Source organism: Brassica rapa, chromosome A10 (assembly GCF_000309985.2).
Source record: "Brassica rapa cultivar Chiifu-401-42 chromosome A10, CAAS_Brap_v3.01, whole genome shotgun sequence".
NCBI lineage: Eukaryota > Viridiplantae > Streptophyta > Magnoliopsida > Brassicales > Brassicaceae > Brassica > Brassica rapa.
In genome coordinates this window covers 17,783,524-17,806,914 of record NC_024804.2, presented here as the reverse complement: position 1 = coordinate 17,806,914, position 23,391 = coordinate 17,783,524, and the positions used below count along the sequence as shown (strand labels likewise).

The following is a 23,391-nucleotide window of genomic DNA, read 5'->3' as shown; positions in this document are numbered from 1 at the left end:
CTATACAACTGCAGTAATGAATAGTATTTTGTCGTAGAATACCAACCAACTTCTTTCCAGAGCTCTAAAAGCAGTAATAACTTTAGTAGACCCACCACTACTTGTACTTTGCAGGTTTCACGCATGAAATTAGGAAAGTGTTTTATAGGCTTCTTTAATAATAGAAAGTGTTTTTGTTGGTTGTTTGTGCTTTGTTGAATTAGAGTGGTAAGGTTTGGATTTGGTATTAGCGTTTGTGTAAGGGTTTTTTTCCCTTTGGCTGCTCTTCAGAGTTTGGGTTTTGCTATGAGTGGGATTGAACAATTGGTTTAGCAGACTTTTGTCTAAAGTTAATGGGTGCGGTGATTGCTTGTCTTGTGTGGTTCTTTGTCCGGGAGTATCTAGTGATATTATGTTGACAAGGCTTCGTAGTTGTGGGGTTTAGTTGAGCTTCTTTTTAGGATTAAGTGGTCGTATGGGATTGCGCCAGATCCGTATCCGAAGGTTGTGTTGATCGAATTTGCGGTCCCTCTTGTCGGATTATGAAGTCTAATGTTCTTGGAGTTTGGACGTTACCGTTTGGCGGGCGTAAGCAGCAGCGGTAAATCGTGGTGTGACGTTAAGAAGTGGATGTTAACGTGTGCGGGTTTGTAGCAGCGACGATATTTCCCTGATCATTGGCCCGTGCTTGTTTCTAAAATCTGTTGAATTATTTTGTTTAATGCTCGTTTGTAGTAATTAGTCGTAAATCTAATTCACCCTTGTGTGGGTTCTAGTTGCCGCCTTCATGTGGGCTCGTGTTTCTGGAGTTTACTCATTATGCCACCAGTTTGTGTATCACAAATGCTATTTCACTTTGAATGAATTTTATGACGGAAAAAAAAGAGGTTAATTAGTGATCCACCAAAACAGCGACGTAAAGAGGTTTCTGTTTCCCGGTTTTACCAACCGCTGCAGTGGAAAGTACACATTATTGTCCTAACTCATACGTTAACACAAACATCAAAATTTTTAAAGAACATGAACTCTGTCTCTGCATGAGGACAAAAAGCTGAACCGGAATTAACCGGGTTGTATCCGAATCAGAATTCATCTAATCCACTAGGCTCCACCAGCACATAGAGCGGCTTCCCTTCCAGCTTGTGTTGTCCCTGTCACAATTCCAAATTTTACAATAAACTTAAACGAGTAAATTTCAGTTGATACCATAATCCTAAACCGAACCACAAAACCAAATCTATCACTAAAGCCATATCCTTTCTGAAGAACAAGCCGAAAGGTAACTTCTTAACAAAGTAAGAAGAAATGTCACTCACCTTGACTTCAGGCAAGCCGATAACACACGCACATTCCACAACTTCAGCTCCCTGGCTTTCTATATAGTGTCAAAGTGTTAACAAATGTCACATAACCAATGAAGATAAAAGTTCATTATCAATCGAAGAATATAGGAAAAAGGAGAAATACCCATGAGACTAATAGCGGCGGAGAGTGTGCCACCGGTAGCGACAAGATCATCGATGATAATGACGCGTTCTCGTGGCTCAACGGCGTCAACGTGCATCTCTAAACGGTCATGTCCATACTCGAGCTCATAAGACTCCGATATGACCTTCCCTACAATTACATTTTTGCCGTTTTCAGAATCTCAATAGACTATCAACAACAATTAAAAAAAAAACAGATAATGAAGTAAAAAAATGTAAAATATTACCTGGTAATTTTCCGGGTTTACGCAAAGGGACAAACTTTGCACCTATGGCTAATGCAATAGATGGACCAAACATGAAACCTCTTGCTTCAACTCCTATTCATATACAAGCACTTGCATGTAAGAAAATTGATTTTTTTTTCTTTATTGGGTAAAAAATAGTGACGATATAATAAAGAAAACAGAAACTTAAAAAAAAAAAATAGAGATTAGTTTACAAAAAAAAAAAAAAAAAATAGAGGAGGTTTACCAGCAACAACAGAGATATGCATGTCTTTGTAGCGATCAACAAAAATATCAATTGTATGTTTAAAGGCCTTGTGTTCCAGTAACAACGTTGTTATGTCCTGAAACATAATCCCTGTCCGAGAGAAAACAAAGAGACTTCTATCAGAGAATTGTAATAACAGGAAAAGAGCATGCAAAACGTCAGGTGTCTCGTGAAACGAAACAGAAGAATATGTTTTTAAAGACCTTTCTTGGGGAAATCAGGAACAACTCTAATCGCTGCTGATATAGCTTCAAGCCTTGGATCTCCTTTGAGCCCGTTCTCCGCCGCAAACATTGCTTCTCTACCTTTCACTCTACTTACGAATTTTTCTGATATATAAATATCTGTCAAAGAGCGTATGAGTAATATATTTATCTCTCTTTCTCTCTATCTTTCCTGATGAGTAAATGAAATAATTCAAAGTGGAGAAGTATTAAATTTCCCTCGTAAAAGAAGGAAAATGAAATGAGATCAGATCATATCTCTATATGTGATTCTGTCTTCTTCTGTTCACCGCCACTTGTAGAAGAAAGTAGTTGTGAGAGAGCATTAAATAATTTTTTTTTTAATAGAGAGCAGAAAGAGATTGGAGTGTGTGTATCCCACGCACGAACTGAGTCGGCACATAGAATTTATGAACCGCAATAATCACAAGGGCTAGTAGCAAGTGCCAAGTAGTAGTAGTAGTATTAAAGAGAGGGAGAGAATCCGAAGGTGGAAAGAAAATCTTATTGATCTTCGAGATAATCTTTGGTTTTTTGTCTTTCTTTCTCTCTCACTCTATAGTCTTAACGTTGATAAAAAAAAAGTCTTGAACAAAAGACCTATAATTAGAGAGAGAGATTCGATACTCTCTGCCTCTCTGCATATAAAACCATTTCTATAAAAAGAAGCGCCCATTCTCCTATAACTAGTTCACATATTCACATTCCTTGTTTTGTAGCATGTCTCCTCCATCCCCATCAACTTGCATAAATAAATATTTTGCGAACTGGAGTATATTTGTAGGCGTGGGGGATAGATTACTTTTAGTTCTAGTCAGCTATCTCTCTTTCCCTTAAACCTCTCTTCGTAGGTGCTAACATTTCTGTCTCCTACACTAAACTTTTGTGCAAGTAGGAGAACTAGTTTTTACAGATTGCGTATGTAACAGTTACTTTTTAGCTAGCAGCAGTACTGGTTTTTATGTGAAACCAAAGCGTAAGTAAAGTACTTAAGTACAGAAGCAATCAAACACAAATACTATCATTAGTAAAGAGTCAAGGTGCGCCAAAATTTGAGTGGGACATGCTAACTATTACCAAATTGTATGGTTTTGGACCTTTTGGTAGATGGTATGGTACATATATTAGTTTTGAATTCAGCTTTAGATATGATTAATTATAATCTAACTACACTTTCTCAACCAAAATATAACATGCAACCGCACGTCAACTTATAAAAACATTAAATCAAGAATATAATAAAAGGTTAGTGGAGTAACTAAATTTTAAATATTTTCTTAGTGTGAATCTGAAATGATTATCATGGATGATGATAAATAGACAATAATTTCTTAGGATAGTTTTCATGCAAAGAAATAGTAAAAACCACGTGATTATAGTTGGCTAGAAAATTAGAACATCCATATAGCTTTCAGCTGAAAAAATCATTCTCTAGTTTAAACAGAAAAACAAGAAGAAAGGACTGCACGAGCTACAAAACCAACAGTCCCAACAGCTTTGTTTCAATTTAATTCCAACCACCGAATCTTATATCCTCCACAGCAAAGCCTACAAACATGAGTCCATAACATGCTTGTAAGGTTTTAACACAATAAAAAGGGTCACCATCCAGTTTCATACACATAGCTCTATTAGTTGAGTGAAGAATTCCTCCTAATTATATTTAGAAACTATGAATATATCAGAGTTCAAGTTGAAAAGCAATCTAAGCATATGGAGTATATGAGAGTATCTATATTGTTAAAGAAATAGAAATCAAAAAGCTTATGTATAGAGTTGCTCTTATCAGCACCATCAAAAAAATACTAGTTCAGATATAGACAAAAAATAAAGTGGCAACTTCGAGGAGATATCCCAAGTTTTTTGATGTAGTTTAATAACTAAATAATCATTCAGTATGAATGATTAACATCATATTGAATTTTATCTAGATTATTTAACTATTGTCAAATTTAAAGATAACACAAGCGCAACTGTAAGAAGAAAGACAATCTATTAGAGTAATATTTTACATGTTTAAGAAGCATGTAAAATTAGTGAATTGGCATGTTTAAGAAATAAGAACCCTTTTGAACTGCGATTTCATTGTGGTTTTAGAAAATTTTAAAACACAATGGTTGTGGAAACAAGACATGTTTGTAAGCCCATAATTTTTTATCCCGAGAGTCAAATCAACCATTGCAATTTGGCCCATAGACTGGTAGACATATGCCCAACGCTGAAAAGAGTATTGATGGAAACCCAACAGTATTGACTATATAATTCTCCTTCTTGATATGAAGGACCTTGGGGGTGGGTGTACAACTGTACATTTTAAATTAGGTTAGATGAAGATTAGTTACGGTTAAATAGTTCGACCAGAAGCCATTTAATGAATTCGTACTAATATTAAAGAAAAAGTTGATTAATTTAAAAGTCCGAGTTAGAGTTTGGGATCCACCATCCTTGCTATAATATTACAGTGTCCATTATTTATTAATTCATCACAAAATGTCGCAAGAAAAATATTAAAAAAATATCTCCAGGAATGTTAAATACGTATTAACAATCCGAACTAGTTTCAATACGCATTCAAAAATTATAGATTGGATATCTATCTTGTTCAATCTATAAACTTTTTCCATTTTATTGGAAGTATCATATGATCAAGTTATCAACAAAAGTCCAAAGAATATCGTTCAAAAAAAAAAAAAAAAAAAACAAAAGTCCAAAGAAAACATTATTCAATTCTACTACTTTGATAGAATATCATTTACCGAGTGTGACAATCTACTTTTGTATTGTTAGCTACGATTACAATTAATCACACAAACTTTAAATATCCCCTTCATCAGTTTTGTCCATAGTGTGAAACTTATTGTAAAAATTAGCGTCTGTATCTTTTATTTCATTTTTCTATCAAAAATGTTTCAGACCGTTTTTTGTCCCTTCAGACCAAACATCAGAACAGGTTCAGATCGTTTTTCCTATCCTCTCCACCAGTGATACTGGAACCTAATAACTTAAAGCACACTTTCCTTGAAAAGTGTTTAGTACCAATAAAGCTATTGAAGTTTGCTTACTCCTCGCTGTATATATATGTTAACCAATCTGAACTTTTCAACTGCTCATTCAGATTTTTCACCGCTGATAGTAAATCATGGAAGACAGCTTTAATTCGAAGTGTGTCTGTATTGAACAAAAACACGAATTTATGTACGTATTAACGTATGTAACTTTAATACGTGTGTATTATGAGAAGGCAACATATACATTCATTTTTTCTCAATAGAAAAAAAAAACACAATACATTACTTTTGTCTGTAGGTACTAGGTAACATAACAAATTATGAACTGCTCATCGGATGGTTTACACAAATAGTAAGAACTAATATTGTTAAAGCAATAAAAAAAGAAACTATTGACATTAAGTTGGTAATAAAAGTTATATTTCTTTTTTAGTTTCGTTATGACAAAATCCGAGAATGTCGGCTTGATTAAACATTGGTGTTTTCTGCACTATCATTTTTATATTTTGTTACAAAAAGAAAAAGCTGAGGCTGTTATTTATGTGCACACGTGTGGATCAAATACTGGCACCACCTTTATTTATAACTTCAGTTACAGTAAGTGCCTAACCATATAGGACTAAAAACATCATTCCAAATGTTGGTGTATACATTTAATCTAGCATAAAGTCTAAATAGTTCTTGATCTATTGTGGGTTTAACCTTAAATGAACGTTGAAATATCTACCGCCTTCACCACCCGACCCAACGATATTTATTTGGCTTTTATTTTACATATATGGTTGGAAAATTGATAAATGACAAAATTGACTTAAAGTGGAAGATAAACAAATGGTGCACCGGTCAACTAAGCTGAATATCTGACGTGACCTCGTCGCTATGTTACTTACATCCAACAAAGATAGGTTAAAAATCAGTTTTGTGTGAAATAAGTTTTTTTTTTCTTATATTTTGGGTAACTCAGTTTACAAGTGTAGTTGAGATCAGACCGTAAATCAAGACTCTATGTTTTGTTTATGTTGAATGCATATGATTTTAAAATCGTTCCTTGCTTATGTTGTCATATAGTACATCAGTACATTGTCAACCAATATACTCCACCAATACACCTTTATATATAAGCGCTGAGATAAAAAAATTTGTGGGTATCAAAACTTAGGCATGATCAGTCCTTGTATGGCCATGAAAGTTACGTTAGACAAATGAAAGTTCAAGTCGTGTATAAACTAGAGTCATTCAGAAAAAGTAAAGAAGTTGTGTTGATAAATGAAGCATTAGATATCTACTGATGTTACGGAGGCTTGAGGAACAAATAGTGGGCTCAAAACATCTTGATTATAGATCATAGACGAAAAGGTCAATTTACAAACAAAAGAGAAAATTCAACGTGAAGCTCTATATAAATAGTTAGTTGGAGACATAAAACAGTAACATCAGACGCTAACCCGTCTGATTTGTCTCTATCTCTCTTCTGGTTGTCCGAGTTCTTAGAGATAAACTAAGAACCCTAAAAACGAAGAAAGATTGAAGAAAAAATTAAAAAGATGGTACACTCGAGAAAGTTTCGAGGTGTTCGCCAACGCCAATGGGGTTCTTGGGTCTCTGAGATTCGCCATCCTCTACTGTAAGTCTAGTGTCTATATATGTTATTATATATGATACCAATTATTTTACTTAAATTCCTTACATACTTGCATTTTTCATATGAAAGACATTATTGTTCTCATCAAAATTCATTTCTCAATTATAAGATCATTTAGGCTGAATATGTGACGAAAACAAACCATAAAGTGATCGAAGTTGTAGATTGAATTTAATCACCCTCATTGTAAACGTTTTAATGTGGATATTCCTATAATTGAAAATGTGTACTCTCTATAGGTACAAAACAAACTAGAAATGAAGATGTAAACACTAAAGTTTACCGTTCCAAACTGGTATGTATTAACGAGTAATGTATTTACATATGTGTGAGAAATTTATATGCAGGAAAAGAAGAGTGTGGCTTGGAACATTCGAAACAGCAGAAGCGGCTGCGAGGGCTTACGACCAAGCAGCTCTTCTAATGAACGGCCAAAACGCTAAGACTAATTTCCCGGTCGTTAAATCGGAGCAACAAGGCTCAGACAATGATCACGACCCTAACTCACCTTTGATGTCTACAAAGTCGTTATCTGAGCTCTTGAACGCTAAGCTAAGGAAGAGCTGCAAAGACCTAACGCCATCACTAACGTGTCTCCGTCTAGACACAGACAGTTCCCACATTGGAGTCTGGCAGAAACGGGCCGGGTCGAAAACGAGTCCCAACTGGGTCATGCGTCTCGAACTCGGGAACGTAGTCAATGAAAGTGCCCATGAGTTGGGGATGAAGAAACAAGACGTGGAGAAAGCAGAAGACGTAGAAGAAGAAGCTAATGTTGATGAGGATCAGTTAGCTATGGAAATGATCGAGGAGTTGCTGAACTGGAGTTGACTTTTTACCTTACCGGATGAAAGTCTAAAGAAGAATAATGGTGGGTTTTTTTTTCACAAGCTTGATTTTCGGATTTTTTATATTCTTTCCACAGTTTATAGTGTGATTAAGATGGATCTATCAATCCATAATACATGTAACAAAATTGTTTAAAAATACGTGTAAAAATGTATTATATACACACACATGGGGTTGGTGTATATTAAGATTTGGGGTCTATATCGATAAATCTCCTTGTATCATTGAATGAATGGGACTAAATGTCAATTTACTGTTATTAACAACTAAAACGATATTATAAGAAAGAACATCAAGAAACAAAATACATACTGGTTTCCAAGAATGCATGAACCAGACTACGAATATATCTTGGTTCAAAGACTATAGATCATGAATACTCGAACATAGTAAATATTGTACACACACACGACATAATCTAACAGTGCGCTCTGGCGAGTTACTCGATCTCTTTTACCGAAGAGTTGCAAACGGTCTAAATGAAAATTTGTCCAGAAAGAAAAGAACAAAGATGGAAATTTAGAGGGGATGATGTTTGACGATAGTTGCAAAGCTCTCTGACGCCTGTTGTAACCTGAAGTTCTCGCTGAGAGACGATGCTACTTTAAGAGGGCACTGAGCAAAGAATAACACGAAACAACGTCAGATGTCAAAACCAGAAACAAACATTTTAGCTGTTTTGAAGAACTCGTAAAAAAGGATAAAAGACGCTTACTGTATGTGGAAGTATCAATCTGTTCAGGAAGTTCCTTTATATCAACCTCAAACCTGGCTTGCACCTGTAAACAAAAGAAGTTACCACTCCATTAAATACCCCCAACAACTCATATCAATTCAAAGCTAGGCAGACGTATCAAGAAGATCAAGCTCCATACCTGATTAAGAACTTCCGAGTCTGAAGCTGATGCCACAAACGTGATCGCAAGACCCTTTGTTCCAAACCTTCCAGCTCTCCCGACCTATACCATAACAGTAATGTTACAAGAGCCCTTTGTTCAGTGAGAATCAAAATAATTAATATGAGATCTCAGGATTTAAAAAATAAACGAACACTTACCCTATGAAGATATGTATCAGCAGAATCTGGCATGTCGTAGTTGATAACAATGTTAACACGCTCAATGTCAATGCCTCTCCCTACCAAGTCTGTCGCCACTAGAATTCTCTTGTGTCCTTCCTTGAAACTTTTGTAGTGAGTCAGCCTACATATAATATCATTGTGAAGAATTAAGAATTGGTCACTATCCAGAGCGGCTTTAAGAGCAAATCGGGGGGTGGTCCGGAAGAAATAAAATACAAACCTCTCTTCCTGAGACATGCCAGAGTGAATGCATATTGAGGGGAAATTGCATTCAATAAGCAACTTGTTCAGCTCCCCAGCTCTGCTAACGCTCTTCACAAATATGACAACTTGATTGAAGTCCAATGCGTCAAGAAGATCATTCAACTTGCGGTTCTTCTCCATCTCGCTCAGTTTGATGTAGTGCTGTTACAACGACATGACACAAAAACAATCAGAACGCTCAAAATAATATACATTGTATGAAAAGTCAGTTTGGCTTCATCATCAACATATATTTCCATTGGCTGTAAGGAACAAATATCAGAGTAAAATATATTAGCAAGCTTTCCTCAGGAAAAGATTTCAACAAAATTTTGTGACGGAAACAGAACCCCTGAACTGAGATCCTCGTCCACCAGGTTTTGCATCCTCAAAGATCAGTATTGCTCGGAACATTAAGGCCACTCAGCGTGATGAAACCTTGAAACCTCACTAACCCGACTCAAAACCCACCCAGCACCATGGCAACTCAATAGAAAAAAACACACAATGGTGATATATGATCCCACTGCGCAAAGACATTACTGAACCGCTCCGAAGCTAAGTGTCACCTTCATAGTCTCCCAAATTTTCCGAACCCTAACATACTACCCAAGGCCACACCAAAGCTAAGTGACACCTTCATAGGCTCCAAGTTCTCCGAACCCTAACATACTACCCAAGGCATTATTGGATTGAGACCAGACCAGGTGTATCAAATGATAGGTTTCCGGGGCGAGATGTGGTCAAATAATTCAAGAGAACAGGACTTGGAAACCGAGAGAGTTTTGGCCGTAGGAAATTACATCTTGCATAAATTTCTTGCAGACTGGGCGTATCTCTTTGCTGAGCGTTGCTGAGAACATCATGACTTGTTTATCGTGAGGTGTCATCTTGAAAATCTCCTGCACATCCCTCCTCATGTCTGGAGAAGAATATTTACAAATGTTAAAAAACAGAAAAGACAGGGATAATATCTTTATAAACGAGGATGTTAGAGGTCAGCATACCGAGAGACTCGAGCATTTTATCACATTCGTCAAGAATAAAATGCCTCACATTCTTCAAAGAGAGATCTTTGTCCCTGGCGAGTCCAAGGACCCGACCAGGTGTTCCAACAACAATGTGAGGACATTCATTCTTCAGCAAGTCTTTGTGAATTTTATTGTTGACTCCTCCATAGAACACTGAAACCCTCGTATCAGGCAGATAGGTACTGAATCGCACAAACTCATTGCAGATCTGCAAATAATTTTCATTATCAAGCATGAGAAAGCTTGGGGACAGGCAGCAGAACTAGTTAATAGAAGCAGAGAGGACGACATACCTGGTAAGCTAATTCCCTTGTATGGCACAAGATTAGGGCGGACACCTGGCCAGGAGATGGCTCGATCTGTTGCAGAGTCGAAAGCACAAAGACGGCAGTCTTCCCCATACCAGATTTTGCTTGGCAGATAACATCCATGCCCAAGATAGCTTGAGGGATACATTCATGTTGCACTGATGTAGAGCCAAAGAAAATTGTAGCGAAGGAACCGTTTAGAATTAGAAGATAACCTCCTTATCGTTACGAAATTCTAAGCTCGCTCCAAATCAATAGATCGAAATAGCGTTTATTACCTGAAAAAATAACTAAAATGTCAGTACACATAGCAATTATATAAGTGGTCGGAACAAAAAAAGTCAAGATGCAAGCTCAGAAACAAGGACAGGAGTGAAATGAACTTGCCTTCGGATGGATGCTCAAATCCAGAGTCAACAATAGCTCGGAGAAGCTCCGGCTTCAAAAGGAAGTCTCTGAATCCAGAACTGTGTATGCCAACATAACCTCTGCCACAAAGAACAAAAATACTATTATCTTCCATGAAGTTTTGCAGTAAAGAACTTACAAATTGCTACTCTCATAGGCAAACGACTCAATAAATCATTCTTAATCTCAGAAGTGGCCAATATTCTCATAAAACAGATCGAAAAGAGAAAAAAACAAACTTACTTCTTCACGGCATCGCCGTTAGTTTTAGTAGCAGAATCTAGAAGTTTCTCGTCCTCTTCCTCGTAGTCCAGAAGCTCCTCCTCGTAGGCTTCGCTCTCTCTAACGTCTCCCATACTTCACAAGCTGGAAGATACACAAATTTCAGATAAATTTCCACGAAACCTCAGATTCAGCGAGAAATCGTATACACAGACATCGTTACTAGATCCTAAGCACAATAAATTAGTTGAAGATCGAGAAGATACCTGAGAATTGAGCGGAGCTGATTAGATCTCGAGATCAAATTAGGGTTTTCCAAATCTCTTGATAGGGTTGACACGAAAATATCAGAGAGAGAGAGAGAGAGAGAGTCCCAATATCCGCGAGACTGGATAGGGTTGACCCGAGTCAAACAAGGCTTTATTATGGGCCTAATACGAAAACAAACTCAATAAAACACTTAAAATTGTAGGCCCATTAGTATGAAGCCCATTAGACACTCTTAACCCTATAGTCTCCGTACTACGTATATATATACCGCGGCTACAGCGCGGCGTCTTGTTTTAGTTCATTTCGTTACTCCTTGAGACGATTTCGAGATCCATCTTACTCTGCTCATCTCTCAGGTAAATTTCTCAATCCACTTCTCCATGGCGATTCTACACTGTTAGGAGTTCGAGAATCGAATTGCATACACTGTTAGGAGTTGGAGTTTTAGGTTTTTTATTTGGGATTTAGGAATCTTACGGGAAGTTTAACTGCAGCTTGTAGAATTTGCAAAATATGGGAGACGCTAGGGACAACGAAGCCTATGAGGAGGAGCTTCTGGACTATGAGGAAGAGGACGAGAAGGTCTTAGATTCTGGGAATAAAGTTAATGGCGATGCCGTGAAGAAGTGAGCTTTTTTTCCCAGACGCTGGTAGTTTATTTTTGTAGATTACTGTAATGCTTGTTAGCTGTTAGGGTATCATCTGTTGCTTACTTTAATTAATAATAGCAAATGTCTAAGTTCTTCAATACTAAATTCCTGGAAGCGAATAAAAGACTGTCTTCTGTAATTTGTAAGTTCTTTACTGCAACTCTTCATGGAAGCTAATAGTATTTTTGTTCTTTGTGGCAGAGGTTATGTTGGCATACACAGTTCTGGATTCAGAGACTTCCTTTTGAAGCCGGAGCTTCTCCGAGCTATTGTTGACTCTGGATTTGAGCATCCATCTGAAGGCAAGTTCATTTCAGTCTTTTTGATTATTCTGACTTTTCCAATGTTTTTATACAATTTTATTGTTGGACGATATGGTGTAAATATTCAGAAATGATTAGTTGGTTTTTAGTTATCCTGTAATATTTAATTATATGCTTTGTATTCTTTCGAGAAGATAGGTTGGTTTATGAGGTTTAGCAGACTTTCTACTCTATCTTGGTCGTTTGCTTCTCACCTCTCTAAGTTTGTATGTTCGTGAAAGGTAACTTAGTCTAGTTTCTAGAGGATGTGTTGAACTTGGGGTTAGATCCTTTGTTATTTTCTTTTGTTTTGTCCATTGACATTTCACTGTTTGATTTTCCAGGTAATAAACGCTATTTCAATCTATTAATTTGGAGTGAGCTTTAGGATTTCGTAAAGCCACCGATGAAACGATATGGAGGTTATCTTCTAATTCTAAACGGTTCCTTGGCTGCAATTTTCTTTGGTTCTACATCAGTGCAACATGAATGTATCCCTCAAGCTATCTTGGGCATGGATGTTATCTGCCAAGCAAAATCTGGTATGGGAAAGACTGCTGTCTTTGTGCTGTCTACTCTACAACAGATTGAGCCGTCTCCTGGCCAGGTGTCTGCGCTTATCTTGTGCCATACAAGGGAGTTAGCTTACCAGGTATGTCCTATTTACTTCCTTAACTCCTGCTCTCTTCTTCTAATAAATAGTTCTGCTGTCTGCCCCCAAGATGTTGATGTTGATATTTGTTTGCAGATCTGCAATGAGTTTGTGCGATTCAGTACCTATCTGCCAGATACGAAGGTTTCAGTGTTCTATGGAGGAGTCAACAATAAAATTCACAAAGACTTGCTGAAGAATGAATGTCCTCACATTGTTGTTGGAACACCTGGTCGGGTCCTTGGACTCGCCAGGGACAAAGATCTCTCTTTGAAGAATGTGAGGCATTTTATTCTTGACGAGTGTGATAAAATGCTCGAGTCTCTCGGTATGCTGATCTCTAACTTCCTCGTTTATAAAGATAATATCCCTGTCTTGTCTGTTTTTTTAACATTTGTAAATATTCTTTTCCAGACATGCGGAGGGATGTGCAGGAGATTTTCAAGATGACACCTCACGACAAACAAGTCATGATGTTCTCAGCAACGCTCAGCAAAGAGATACGCCCAGTCTGCAAGAAATTTATGCAAGATGTAATTTCCTACGGCCAAAACTCTCTCGGTTTCCAAGTCCTGTTCTCTTGAATTATTTGACCACATCTCGCCCCGGAAACCTATCATTTGATACACCTGGTCTGGTCTCAATCCAATAATGCCTTGGGTAGTATGTTAGGGTTCGGAGAACTTGGAGCCTATGAAGGTGTCACTTAGCTTTGGTGTGGCCTTGGGTAGTATGTTAGGGTTCGGAAAATTTGGGAGACTATGAAGGTGACACTTAGCTTCGGAGCGGTTCAGTAATGTCTTTGCGCAGTGGGATCATATATCACCATTGTGTGTTTTTTTCTATTGAGTTGCCATGGTTCTGGGTGGGTTTTGAGTCGGGTTAGTGAGGTTTCAAGGTTTCATCACGCTGAGTGGCCTTAATGTTCCGAGCAATACTGATCTTTGAGGATGCAAAACCTGGTGGACGAGGATCTCAGTTCAGGGGTTCTGTTTCCGTCACAAAATTTTGTTGAAATCATTTCCTGAGGAAAGCTTGCTAATATACTTTACTCTGATATTTGTTCCTTACAGCCAATGGAAATATATGTTGATGATGAAGCCAAACTGACTCTTCATGGGCTTGTCCAGGTAATCTAACTTATGTCTCATTACTTTTCATATTGGTTGGTGTATGTATATTATTTTGAGCGTTCTGATTGTTTTTGTGTCATGTCGTTGTAACAGCACTACATCAAACTGAGCGAGATGGAGAAGAACCGCAAGTTGAATGATCTTCTTGACGCATTGGACTTCAATCAAGTTGTCATATTTGTGAAGAGCGTTAGCAGAGCTGGGGAGCTGAACAAGTTGCTTATTGAATGCAATTTCCCCTCAATATGCATTCACTCTGGCATGTCTCAGGAAGAGAGGTTTGTATTTTATTTCTTCCGGACCACCCCCCGATTTGCTCTTAAAGCCGCTCTGGATAGTGACCAATTCTTAATTCTTCACAATGATATTATATGTAGGCTGACTCACTACAAAAGTTTCAAGGAAGGACACAAGAGAATTCTAGTGGCGACAGACTTGGTAGGGAGAGGCATTGACATTGAGCGTGTTAACATTGTTATCAACTACGACATGCCAGATTCTGCTGATACATATCTTCACAGGGTAAATATTCTTTATTTTTAAAATCCGGAAATTTCCATATTAATTATTTTTATTTTCACTGAGCAAAGGGCTCTTGTAACATACTATTACTGTTATGGTATAGGTCGGGAGAGCTGGTAGGTTTGGAACAAAGGGTCTTGCGATCACATTTGTGGCATCAGCTTCAGACTCGGAAGTTCTTAATCAGGTCTTGATTTTTGAGCTTCTTTATACGTCTACTGTCTAGCTTATTATTTATATGAGTTGGGATATTAAATGAAGTTGTAATTTCTTTTGGTTACAGGTGCAAGACAGATTTGAGGTCGATATAAAGGAACTTCCTGAGCAGATTGATACTTCCACATACAGTAAGCGTCTTTTATCCTTTTTTACGAGTTCTTCAAAACAGCTAAAATGTTTGTTTCTGGTTTTGACATCGGACTCTGTTTCATCTTATTCTTTTGCTCAGTGCCGTCTTAAATTAGCATCGTCTCTCAGCAAGAACTTCAGGTTACAACAGGCGGCATGGAGCTTTGCAGCTATCATCATCTCCTCAGAATTTGTATTTTAGCTTCTTTTTTTTCTCGACAATTTTCATTTAGACCGTTTGTAACTCTTCTCGGATTACTCTCCAATTCGCACTGATGAAATCTGTCATGTGAGTCATGTTTTTTCTACAAGCTTTTAGTATTTTAGGTGTCTCAGGAACGAATATATAATGGTTGTTGTGGCTGTGCTTAAAAATCATATTCATATGTTAGGTATACAGTCGAATTACGTACTAAGTAATAGACTTTTTTTTCTGGTCAAGTACTAAGAGTTTGATTGGTGAACATTAGTATAAACAATATTTTTTAAAAAACAAATTAAATTTTTTATTATTTTTAAAAGATTTCAAAATATCTTTTTTGATAAATTTTAATTTTCTTTAAAAAATTATTAAAATGAAAAAAATATATCTATAATTGAAATATGTCGCTTTGCAATAAACAAAAAGAAAAGAGAGCTCTCGACTAGTCTTTGAAATACTAAGATTAATGAGATTTTCCGGTATATTAATTTGCCAGCCGACTATGTGTTGTTTTTGTCGTAAAAAATTAAACTTATTTTTTTCTAAAAATTAAATTTTAAATTAAAAAAAATAAAATATTTTTTATGAAAAGTATGATTTAAAATTATTTTGCATTTAAAATATAATTAAATTAAATATAATCTATTATTGTCAATAAAATATATATAAATGTAATATATTTATATCATTGAGAAATAAGCTAATTATATATCATATACTTATTTTATATGATAATTTTATATACAAATTATTTACTACTTTACTAATCATTGTATTAGTTGTGTTTATGAGTATAATGCTTTTGTAGCATACTGTTTTTGTAATATATTGCTACTGCTTTGCCATCAACTCTATCAGAGGCTTAAGTAATAGATTAATGGCAGAAGACAGTGCATACAAATTCAAGATATCTAATTTTTAAAATACATACAAGAAAAATAGAAGGGTTGAATAAACTAATGTTAAAACAGTGAAAAAGAGGTTTGCTTGAAAAAAGAAAAGAGAAAGAGAATGAATTTCATAGATAATGGGTATGATTAGTTGAGCTGTAATTTTAGAATTTTACGGTAAAATTTAATGTGTAGGAATTTTTTATTTAGTTTTAAGCCAAGTTCGGAACTATGCTATGCGCTAGTCGGACGGTGATCCCTTACCGAGCGAATTATCAAAAATCAGAGATTAAGCAGAATATACGTAGAGCCTAGTTTTTATATTTTTTAATTATATATATAATACATGTGAAAACTAAACATAGAAACAAGATATCCGACCCGGACATAACAAATTATCAACAAATCAGACAAAAAATAGGGGAGTATTTGAAGATTTTCTTAGAATTATTATTGATGTTGTTATATAATAAATAGTCCATGTAAACAACGAAACTCTGTTGTCCAGCGGCTAATGTGCCCAGTTAAAGTCACAGAACGATGGTCCTATTCATCATACAATTATCAGTTTCCAACTTTTGTGACCGAATAACATAGATTCGCCACGGCCAAGGTTCGTAGAACGCTTGCTTGCTGCGTTTTAGAACAGGGATGGAATGTACATTTAATATTTATTGTTACAAGAATAAGATTGATACATCAAAAAGAGGAGATTTTAGAATAAAAAAAATTTACAGCTATTTTTTTTTTTGGCTGTAGCTTTAAAATCCAATATAAAACATGATTGATGATTTAAAAACAGTAGACAAAATTAAAGCTAAAATCAGCTCCTGCAGTCTACCCAATCATCCTTGATGTATCCAAAATTCTATATTAAAAAATGTATTTTGTTTAAAACAAAATTGGTAAATATATTGGCTATTTATATGAATTGTAATCCCCTAATATATTAAAAGATAAACATTTGTAATAAATGTGTTCACACTAATTGATACGTAGAAGTCTCACAGTCATTTAAAAATTTATTTGTTCATATACTAATTTTCTTAACTCCAGCGCATACAATTTAATGTGTTCATACACTAATTTTTTAATCAACTCATTTTTAGTTTCAGCATTTTTAACTTTTGTATTAGTAAATTGAAGTTATCTCCGTGCAACTACTAAATAATATCATTGTTGAAAAAAAAAGTTACAAACTCATTAAGATTCGCATCAACTAAAATGTTGTAATGAGAATGTTTTTAGAAATTGAAAGTTTCGTACCTTGCGAAACTTGACCATGGTTGAAGCTTCGGTACACGAAAGCAACAAATAATTGTAAAAGAATATAAATTAAAGAAATTGAGGTGAAAAACACCACACACAAAGTGTGATCTCTAATTTAGCCAAGTAATGCTTTTTACTGAGTTTTCATATCAAACTAAGAATTAAAAAATAATCATATTGGTAGGAAACAAATTATAAATCAGAAAATCTTTAAAAGAAAATAAGATCATTTGCAAAATCAATTGTAAAACAGAATTCAAGTGCCGATTGAAGAGATCATATTATTTTCGACGCAACCCTAACACCTTCTATTCGATTATATCTTGTTTTTAATATATTTACCCAGAATTGTTTTATAAAAAAATACACGCTATTGGTTGTAGAGTACGCCAATTTTACAACATGCCTAACAATATTGACACGACGGACGCCCAACAATATCATATATTCAAAACTATGAAAATATCTAAAAATTATGTAAGTAGTCACAAATAAATATCTAAAAATTACAAAAAGAATGTTCAAAATACTTATAATATCTATTTTTCTCCATCCAAATATTTAAATTGAACTAATTTTAAGTAAATTTAAGAATTTATTGTTACATTATTTAAATATTTAGGTTTTATATTATTTTTATTTTTCAGATTTTGAGGAAATGAATCCGAACAGATTTATTTCTTCCCTAGAAAAAGCTATACAACAAGTCCCTTAGTACAATGTAAAACAAAAAATTTAATTAACTATTTCACTCTACACATGACACAGATCCTTGTAATCTAATATTTCTTAAAAATAATATATGTTTATAGTCCAAGTATAGTTATAAATATATGGTAGCAACTATTTGATTGACTTAGCATATAAGTATATGTTTATTATCATGAATTGCAGCAGCAAATTTGTCTCTTTCCTTTGAACTTTTTTTTAATTAATATTTTTTTTAATTCAATGCCAAGTGTCAACTTAACTCCAAAAGAATCTTGTCAGAATGGAGTCAAAATTACGTGTAATAGTCAAAACATTAAATAAAACTGTAGCAAAACCAACTCAGAAAATATTCACTTTCAATTTATTTGTAACCGCTACTTAAAACTACCACAAAGCATCAAATCTATGGTTAGATAAGATAACTAAATATTTACATTCATTGGCTCAAAATAATCTTTTTACATAAATGCCACTTTCATACGTGTGTAAAACGAGTAGGATGACCTTATATCTACCAATCAATTTCACATTCTTCTCCATCACAAACTAGTCATGTCACCTCCAACACTAGACCAACTACACACCTACCATGCCCAAGAAAGGGTGATATTCTCTAAACTGGTCCTACAATTTTCAAGTTCACCATCTGAATCACTCCTTGTCATGGCTACATGGTTTTGGCTTGAAAACTTTGGTTTTGAAGACATTTTTGCAACCATCTTTGCTCTTCCAGATCGACTCATTGCATCTCTTGCTAACGAAGCTGTCTCCTGCTTCCGATGCATCGAGTCCTCTGATCCCCCAAATGGCTTCGACCAAATCCCTCTCACTTCACGATATTTGCAAAAACAGATCTCACTTTCCATGATTTACAAATATCGATACACCGCCATTGCTGGTATCAAAACCTTTCTAAACACCATTTGTTCTAGAATCTTTTCAGACATCCTTGCACAAGTTCTTCCATATTCTTCACCACCATATTTCGTCCCCGGATTCCACCCATCTCTGATCATACCTGGCTTCCCGCATCCGACTTTCGGAAACATCAATGTCATGCGACCTGATCTAGGTTCTGGGGTTAACACCTTCAACAACAACAACTCGTTCCTATTCCCAAAGGGTCTTTGGGAGTGGAACGATCACTCCATGGAAAGTGAGAACGATCGAACCATGTTTATAACGTTTTCTCGTGGCTTTCCTGTGTCGCAGGCCGAAGTTAAGGAGCTTTTCACCAACATATTTGGAGAAAAGTGTGTGGTAGGCGTTTACATGCGAGAAGACTGCGTAAGTTCACCTAATATATTTGCGTGTAACAATGATCAGCAACAATCACTATTTGCTAAGTTGGTTTTGGACTCGGTGGTTACGGTGGATCGTATATTAGAAGGTGAGAAGCTCCAAAAATTTCGGATCAATGGTAAACACATTTGGGCTCGCAAATACAACGATAAGAAGGACGGACGTACTTGCTTCACCTAAAAGTTGAAAGAAAATCTAATTTTTTTTTGTTCATCTTTATCTTAATGTTATAATTTAATAATAAGAAAACATATGTAATGCCTGACGCCTAGCTCTTTAATTTTGTACTTTCTCATTATGAATGAAATATGTGTTCACATAATTTAGCAATGTCACTGCAAATTTACTTTAAAACAAATGTAACACAAAACTATATTGTGCATGAACACATCCTCTTTTTTATCAAGCTTATGCTGATTCACTTTTGATTAGGCGATTAGTCAGAATTTTATCTAGATCTATTGACTTGAAGGAAATAATTTCCCAAGAACCATATTGTAAGTACACTATCAAATTACTTTTCAAGTTAATTTTCTTCCAAGCTTATTAAAATATAAAATTGTATATTTCATATAATATTTTTGTTTTGCTTTAGTATTTACGTGAATACAATTAAACTACATAATAAAATGTCACAAAACTAACTAAAATATATGATAAAATATTAACTTCAACATCAATTGGCAGATATTTACTAAATTCAAATTTCTTACTCATATTTTATGCATGCAGTAGTTTTTATCCTTTTAAAATACAGATATTACAATATAAAATAAATGACACATCATAATATTATTGGTAAAAGTTGAAAAATTATCGGTTGTAACTGGTAAATAAATATTTGAACTAGTAGAATAAAAATAAATGTATTAACAGGAATGGAGTATAAAAAATGGAATCGATTAATTCCATTTATTCATGAACAAATTTGTTATGGACTAATTTTCTTTGTATATCTATTTATTTATGGAATTGACGAAATGACTATTTTATTTTATTCATAGTAAACGATAAAAGTGGAATTAATAGAATCGATCATTTCAGATCATTTTAATTTAAAAAATACAATATTTGAACTAGTTGAATAAAATAAATGAATTAACAGAAATATAATATAAAAATAGAATCGATCCATTCCATTTATTCATGAACACATTTTTTATGTACTAATTTTCTTTATATTTATCTATTTATTTATGGAATTGACGAAATGAATATTCTATTTTATTCATGGTAAATGATAGAAGAATTTGTGGAATTAATAGAATTAATTATTTCTTATCATTTTAATTAAAAAATACAAATACTTGAACCAGTGGAATAAAATAAATGGATTAACAGAAATGAATTATAAAAATGGAATCGAACCATTCCATTTATTCTTGAACAAATTTGTTATGTAATAGTATTATTTGTATATTTATTTATTTTCGGAATTGATGAAATGGCTATTTATTTCATTTAGGGTAAACAACAGAAAAAACTGTGAAATTAATAAAATCAAGCATTCCATATCTCTTTAATTAAAAATAAAAAATTTAGTTGCAGCCATCATCTTCCGCCATTTGGTTTAGTAGTAGTAATAGAAGTAAAATTAATATCGACTGTGCGCAACACAATCCACGAATACAGAATACAAAGAGACAAAAGTTTAACGTTATTGTCAGAGCAAAAAAAAACAAGTTTCTCTAGAAATAACAATTTAAGGTTTAAAAGTTAACAATTTTAAAATCATTTGCGTCTGTAGGGATTACAAATTTGTTATGCAATAATTTTCTTTGTATTTATCTATTTATTTATGGAATTGACGAAATGACTAATATAAGTGGTAAACTATAAAAGTGGAATTAATAGAATCAATCATTTTATATCATTTTAATTTAAAATGAAATCGATTCATTCCATCTATTCATGAACAAATTTGTTATGTAATAGTTTTCTTTGTATTTATTTATTTATGGAATTGACGAAATGAATATTCTATTTCATTCAGGGTAAACGATAGGAAAATTTGTGAAACTAATAGAATCAACCATTTCATATTTTTTAATTTCAAATGCAAATATTTGAACTAGTGGAATAAAATAAATGTATTAACAAAAATGGAATATAAAAATGGAATCGATCCATTCCATTTACTCATGAACAAATTTGTTATGTAGTAGTTTTTTTTGTATTTATCTATTTATTTACGGAATCGATGAAATGACTATTTTTGTAATCACTTTTTATTTCATGCATGGTAAATAATAATAAAAAATCGTGAAATTAATTGAATCACTCCATATCACTTTAATTAAAAAAAAATACAAATTCAGTTGCAGCCATCATCTTCCACCATTTGGTTTAGTAGTAGAAGTAAACTTAGTATGGACTGTACGCAACACAATTCACGGATAAAAAAAATACAATGAGACAAAAGTTAAATGTTATTGTTAAAGCAAAAAACATTAAAAAAACACAATTCTCTAGAAATAACAATTTTAAAAATAATTGCGTTTGCCGGGAGTCAAACCCGGATCTATTGCTTGGAAGGCAATTAGACTACAGACGCTTGTTGGAAGTCAACTCGATCACAATTAAGTTATCAGACTACATATTTATTTAGTAGTTCCATACAGAGTTTACAGTTCTAAACTCTACGCATTCAGTCGTTTGTACATGCTGATGCTGAAGATAGCAAGCTGGAGGAAGTCGATTAAAAGTTTTATATCTTGTCACCTGACATGTAGTGTCGATGGCCAAACCAACTATTAACTATGTCTTTGTTAAAATGCACTCACGTCCTTTTATATCGTTTATATACAGAATTGATTTAAATAATCTCAACTTTATCTACTAGAAATAGATGGATCACAATTAAAATATAGAATGACTTGATAGAATTGTCAGTCAACAAAATGAATTCTAACATCTAATCATACAAACTGTTAGGTAATCACTTTGGACATCTTCCATTTTCTTTGTTCACGGCAGCAAGTTGTCAGGACGAAAGGGATTTACGAACTATACAATAATACGATACTATTATCGTATCCTTATATTGAGATGATAAAAATAATTCTACCAAAAAACTCAATTACGAATTGACTTTTAAGAGCCATCGCTAATTTGTGTAATTGATAATCATATGTCACAATTTCTAGAATAACTATCCACCGAATCTTTTCTTGTGGTGGAAGTGGTGAGGTAGAACACAATGGCGAATGGTACTACGAAATAAATTTGGTAATAATAGGAATCCAACGTTTTTTTAAATCAAACTAGGAATCCAACGTTAAAATTGAGAAGTTTACTCTGGTATAAAAACCATTAATTGTTAAATAATTATGAGCTAAACTCCATATAAACTCATAGGCACTCACCTAATTTTCAATGTGTACAATATTGAGAAAACGATCAGGTTAATTGATACAATATTGTCTCGTAAATAAGACATTGTTGCCATCTTTGCCACAAAATGTATCTTATCATCTTTAAGAAAATGATCAGGTTAATTTATACATCATATGCCAAAAAATGTATCTTCTCATGGTATTAAAGCATATGATTGTCAAACCTAAATCATGTTAAACAATTAGAGTAAGAATATGGTTGCTTCCCATAAAGCGACAAAGGTTTTACAGTTTAGAGTTTTAACATACTATATTCTTCCTTGAACCGGATTTGACCCCATACTCTTGAAACATTTGAATGGACTCCACTCTTATGAAGTCCCTTTTTTAAGAAAAAAAATAAAATAAATATATATTAATATATTAATATGCTGACAAAAAAATACTAATATATAAAATATTAAATGTAAAATAGAAAGAAAATGACAAAAACAGTTTTAAATTTTTTTATAAAAACAAATTTATAATAGACTAAAGTTTTTTTACCAAAAAATAAACAAAAATGTTTTCTTAAAAACTTTGAAGTCACTAAAAATATTTTATCTTAAGATATAATTTAAGTTAAGATTCTGTTCAAAAATATTTTAAAAAGATAAAAATGAAATTAAAATTTTGTTTTGAATAAAGCTCCAAAATCTTATACGGTTATACCATCAGACAATTTTGACTATGAAGAAATATATATAACATGTGATATACTCAGCCCGTCTCAATAATATTATAAACCATGAGCTGAGCCAAATTTGGAGTTTTTTTCTTAAATTTTTT

The 23,391-nt window shown here is 33.9% G+C and overlaps 5 protein-coding genes across 10 annotated transcripts; 3 read left to right on the top strand and 2 right to left on the bottom strand.

Annotated features, from left to right (window-relative positions):
• Positions 1-816: 816 nt before the first annotated feature.
• On the bottom strand, positions 817-2,961 carry LOC103846748 (adenine phosphoribosyltransferase 5). The gene is made up of 6 exons (XM_009123740.3): positions 2,165-2,961; positions 1,941-2,051; positions 1,694-1,786; positions 1,447-1,596; positions 1,296-1,354; positions 817-1,130 (listed from the first exon to the last, which is right to left on the bottom strand). Exons 1-6 carry the CDS (start codon positions 2,253-2,255, stop codon positions 1,062-1,064), a joined length of 573 nt encoding a protein of 190 aa, XP_009121988.1. The 5' UTR covers positions 2,256-2,961; the 3' UTR covers positions 817-1,061.
• An 80-nt stretch (positions 2,962-3,041) lies between these two features.
• Positions 3,042-7,943, top strand: LOC103846747 (ethylene-responsive transcription factor SHINE 2). The gene is made up of 2 exons (XM_009123739.3): positions 3,042-6,817; positions 7,183-7,943. The coding sequence occupies exons 1-2, from the start codon at positions 6,738-6,740 to the stop codon at positions 7,664-7,666; spliced, it is 564 nt and encodes a 187-aa protein (XP_009121987.1). The 5' UTR covers positions 3,042-6,737; the 3' UTR covers positions 7,667-7,943.
• A 56-nt stretch (positions 7,944-7,999) lies between these two features.
• On the bottom strand, positions 8,000-11,364 carry LOC103846746 (DEAD-box ATP-dependent RNA helicase 15). 4 transcript variants are annotated; one of them, XM_033282638.1, is made up of 12 exons: positions 11,244-11,364; positions 10,999-11,112; positions 10,735-10,835; positions 10,333-10,505; positions 10,016-10,247; positions 9,812-9,930; positions 9,206-9,271; positions 8,986-9,170; positions 8,742-8,886; positions 8,560-8,643; positions 8,400-8,463; positions 8,008-8,299 (listed from the first exon to the last, which is right to left on the bottom strand). In XM_033282638.1, the coding sequence occupies exons 2-12, from the start codon at positions 11,109-11,111 to the stop codon at positions 8,289-8,291; spliced, it is 1,293 nt and encodes a 430-aa protein (XP_033138529.1). In that variant the 5' UTR covers position 11,112; positions 11,244-11,364; the 3' UTR covers positions 8,008-8,288. The 4 variants fall into 4 exon arrangements, with proteins under 4 accessions (XP_033138528.1, XP_033138529.1, XP_009121983.2 ...); XM_033282637.1 differs by lacking the exon at positions 9,206-9,271 and having other exon boundaries at positions 8,000-8,299; positions 10,333-10,625; positions 10,999-11,121; positions 11,244-11,321; XM_009123735.3 differs by lacking the exon at positions 9,206-9,271 and having other exon boundaries at positions 10,999-11,121.
• Positions 11,365-11,474: 110 nt separating this feature from the next.
• Positions 11,475-15,175, top strand: LOC103846744 (DEAD-box ATP-dependent RNA helicase 15). 3 transcript variants are annotated; one of them, XM_033282635.1, is made up of 12 exons: positions 11,475-11,603; positions 11,742-11,873; positions 12,099-12,199; positions 12,679-12,851; positions 12,948-13,179; positions 13,266-13,384; positions 13,925-13,981; positions 14,078-14,262; positions 14,362-14,506; positions 14,610-14,693; positions 14,790-14,853; positions 14,955-15,175. In XM_033282635.1, the coding sequence occupies exons 2-12, from the start codon at positions 11,761-11,763 to the stop codon at positions 14,963-14,965; spliced, it is 1,284 nt and encodes a 427-aa protein (XP_033138526.1). In that variant the 5' UTR covers positions 11,475-11,603; positions 11,742-11,760; the 3' UTR covers positions 14,966-15,175. The 3 variants fall into 3 exon arrangements, with proteins under 3 accessions (XP_033138526.1, XP_009121980.2, XP_033138527.1); XM_009123732.3 differs by lacking the exon at positions 13,925-13,981; XM_033282636.1 differs by lacking the exon at positions 11,475-11,603 and having other exon boundaries at positions 12,544-12,851.
• Positions 15,176-15,482: 307 nt separating this feature from the next.
• LOC103846743 lies at positions 15,483-21,526 on the top strand. Its single transcript, XM_033282640.1, has one exon. The coding sequence runs from the start codon at positions 18,479-18,481 to the stop codon at positions 19,406-19,408; it is 930 nt and encodes a 309-aa protein (XP_033138531.1). The 5' UTR covers positions 15,483-18,478; the 3' UTR covers positions 19,409-21,526.
• Positions 21,527-23,391: the final 1,865 nt, after the last annotated feature.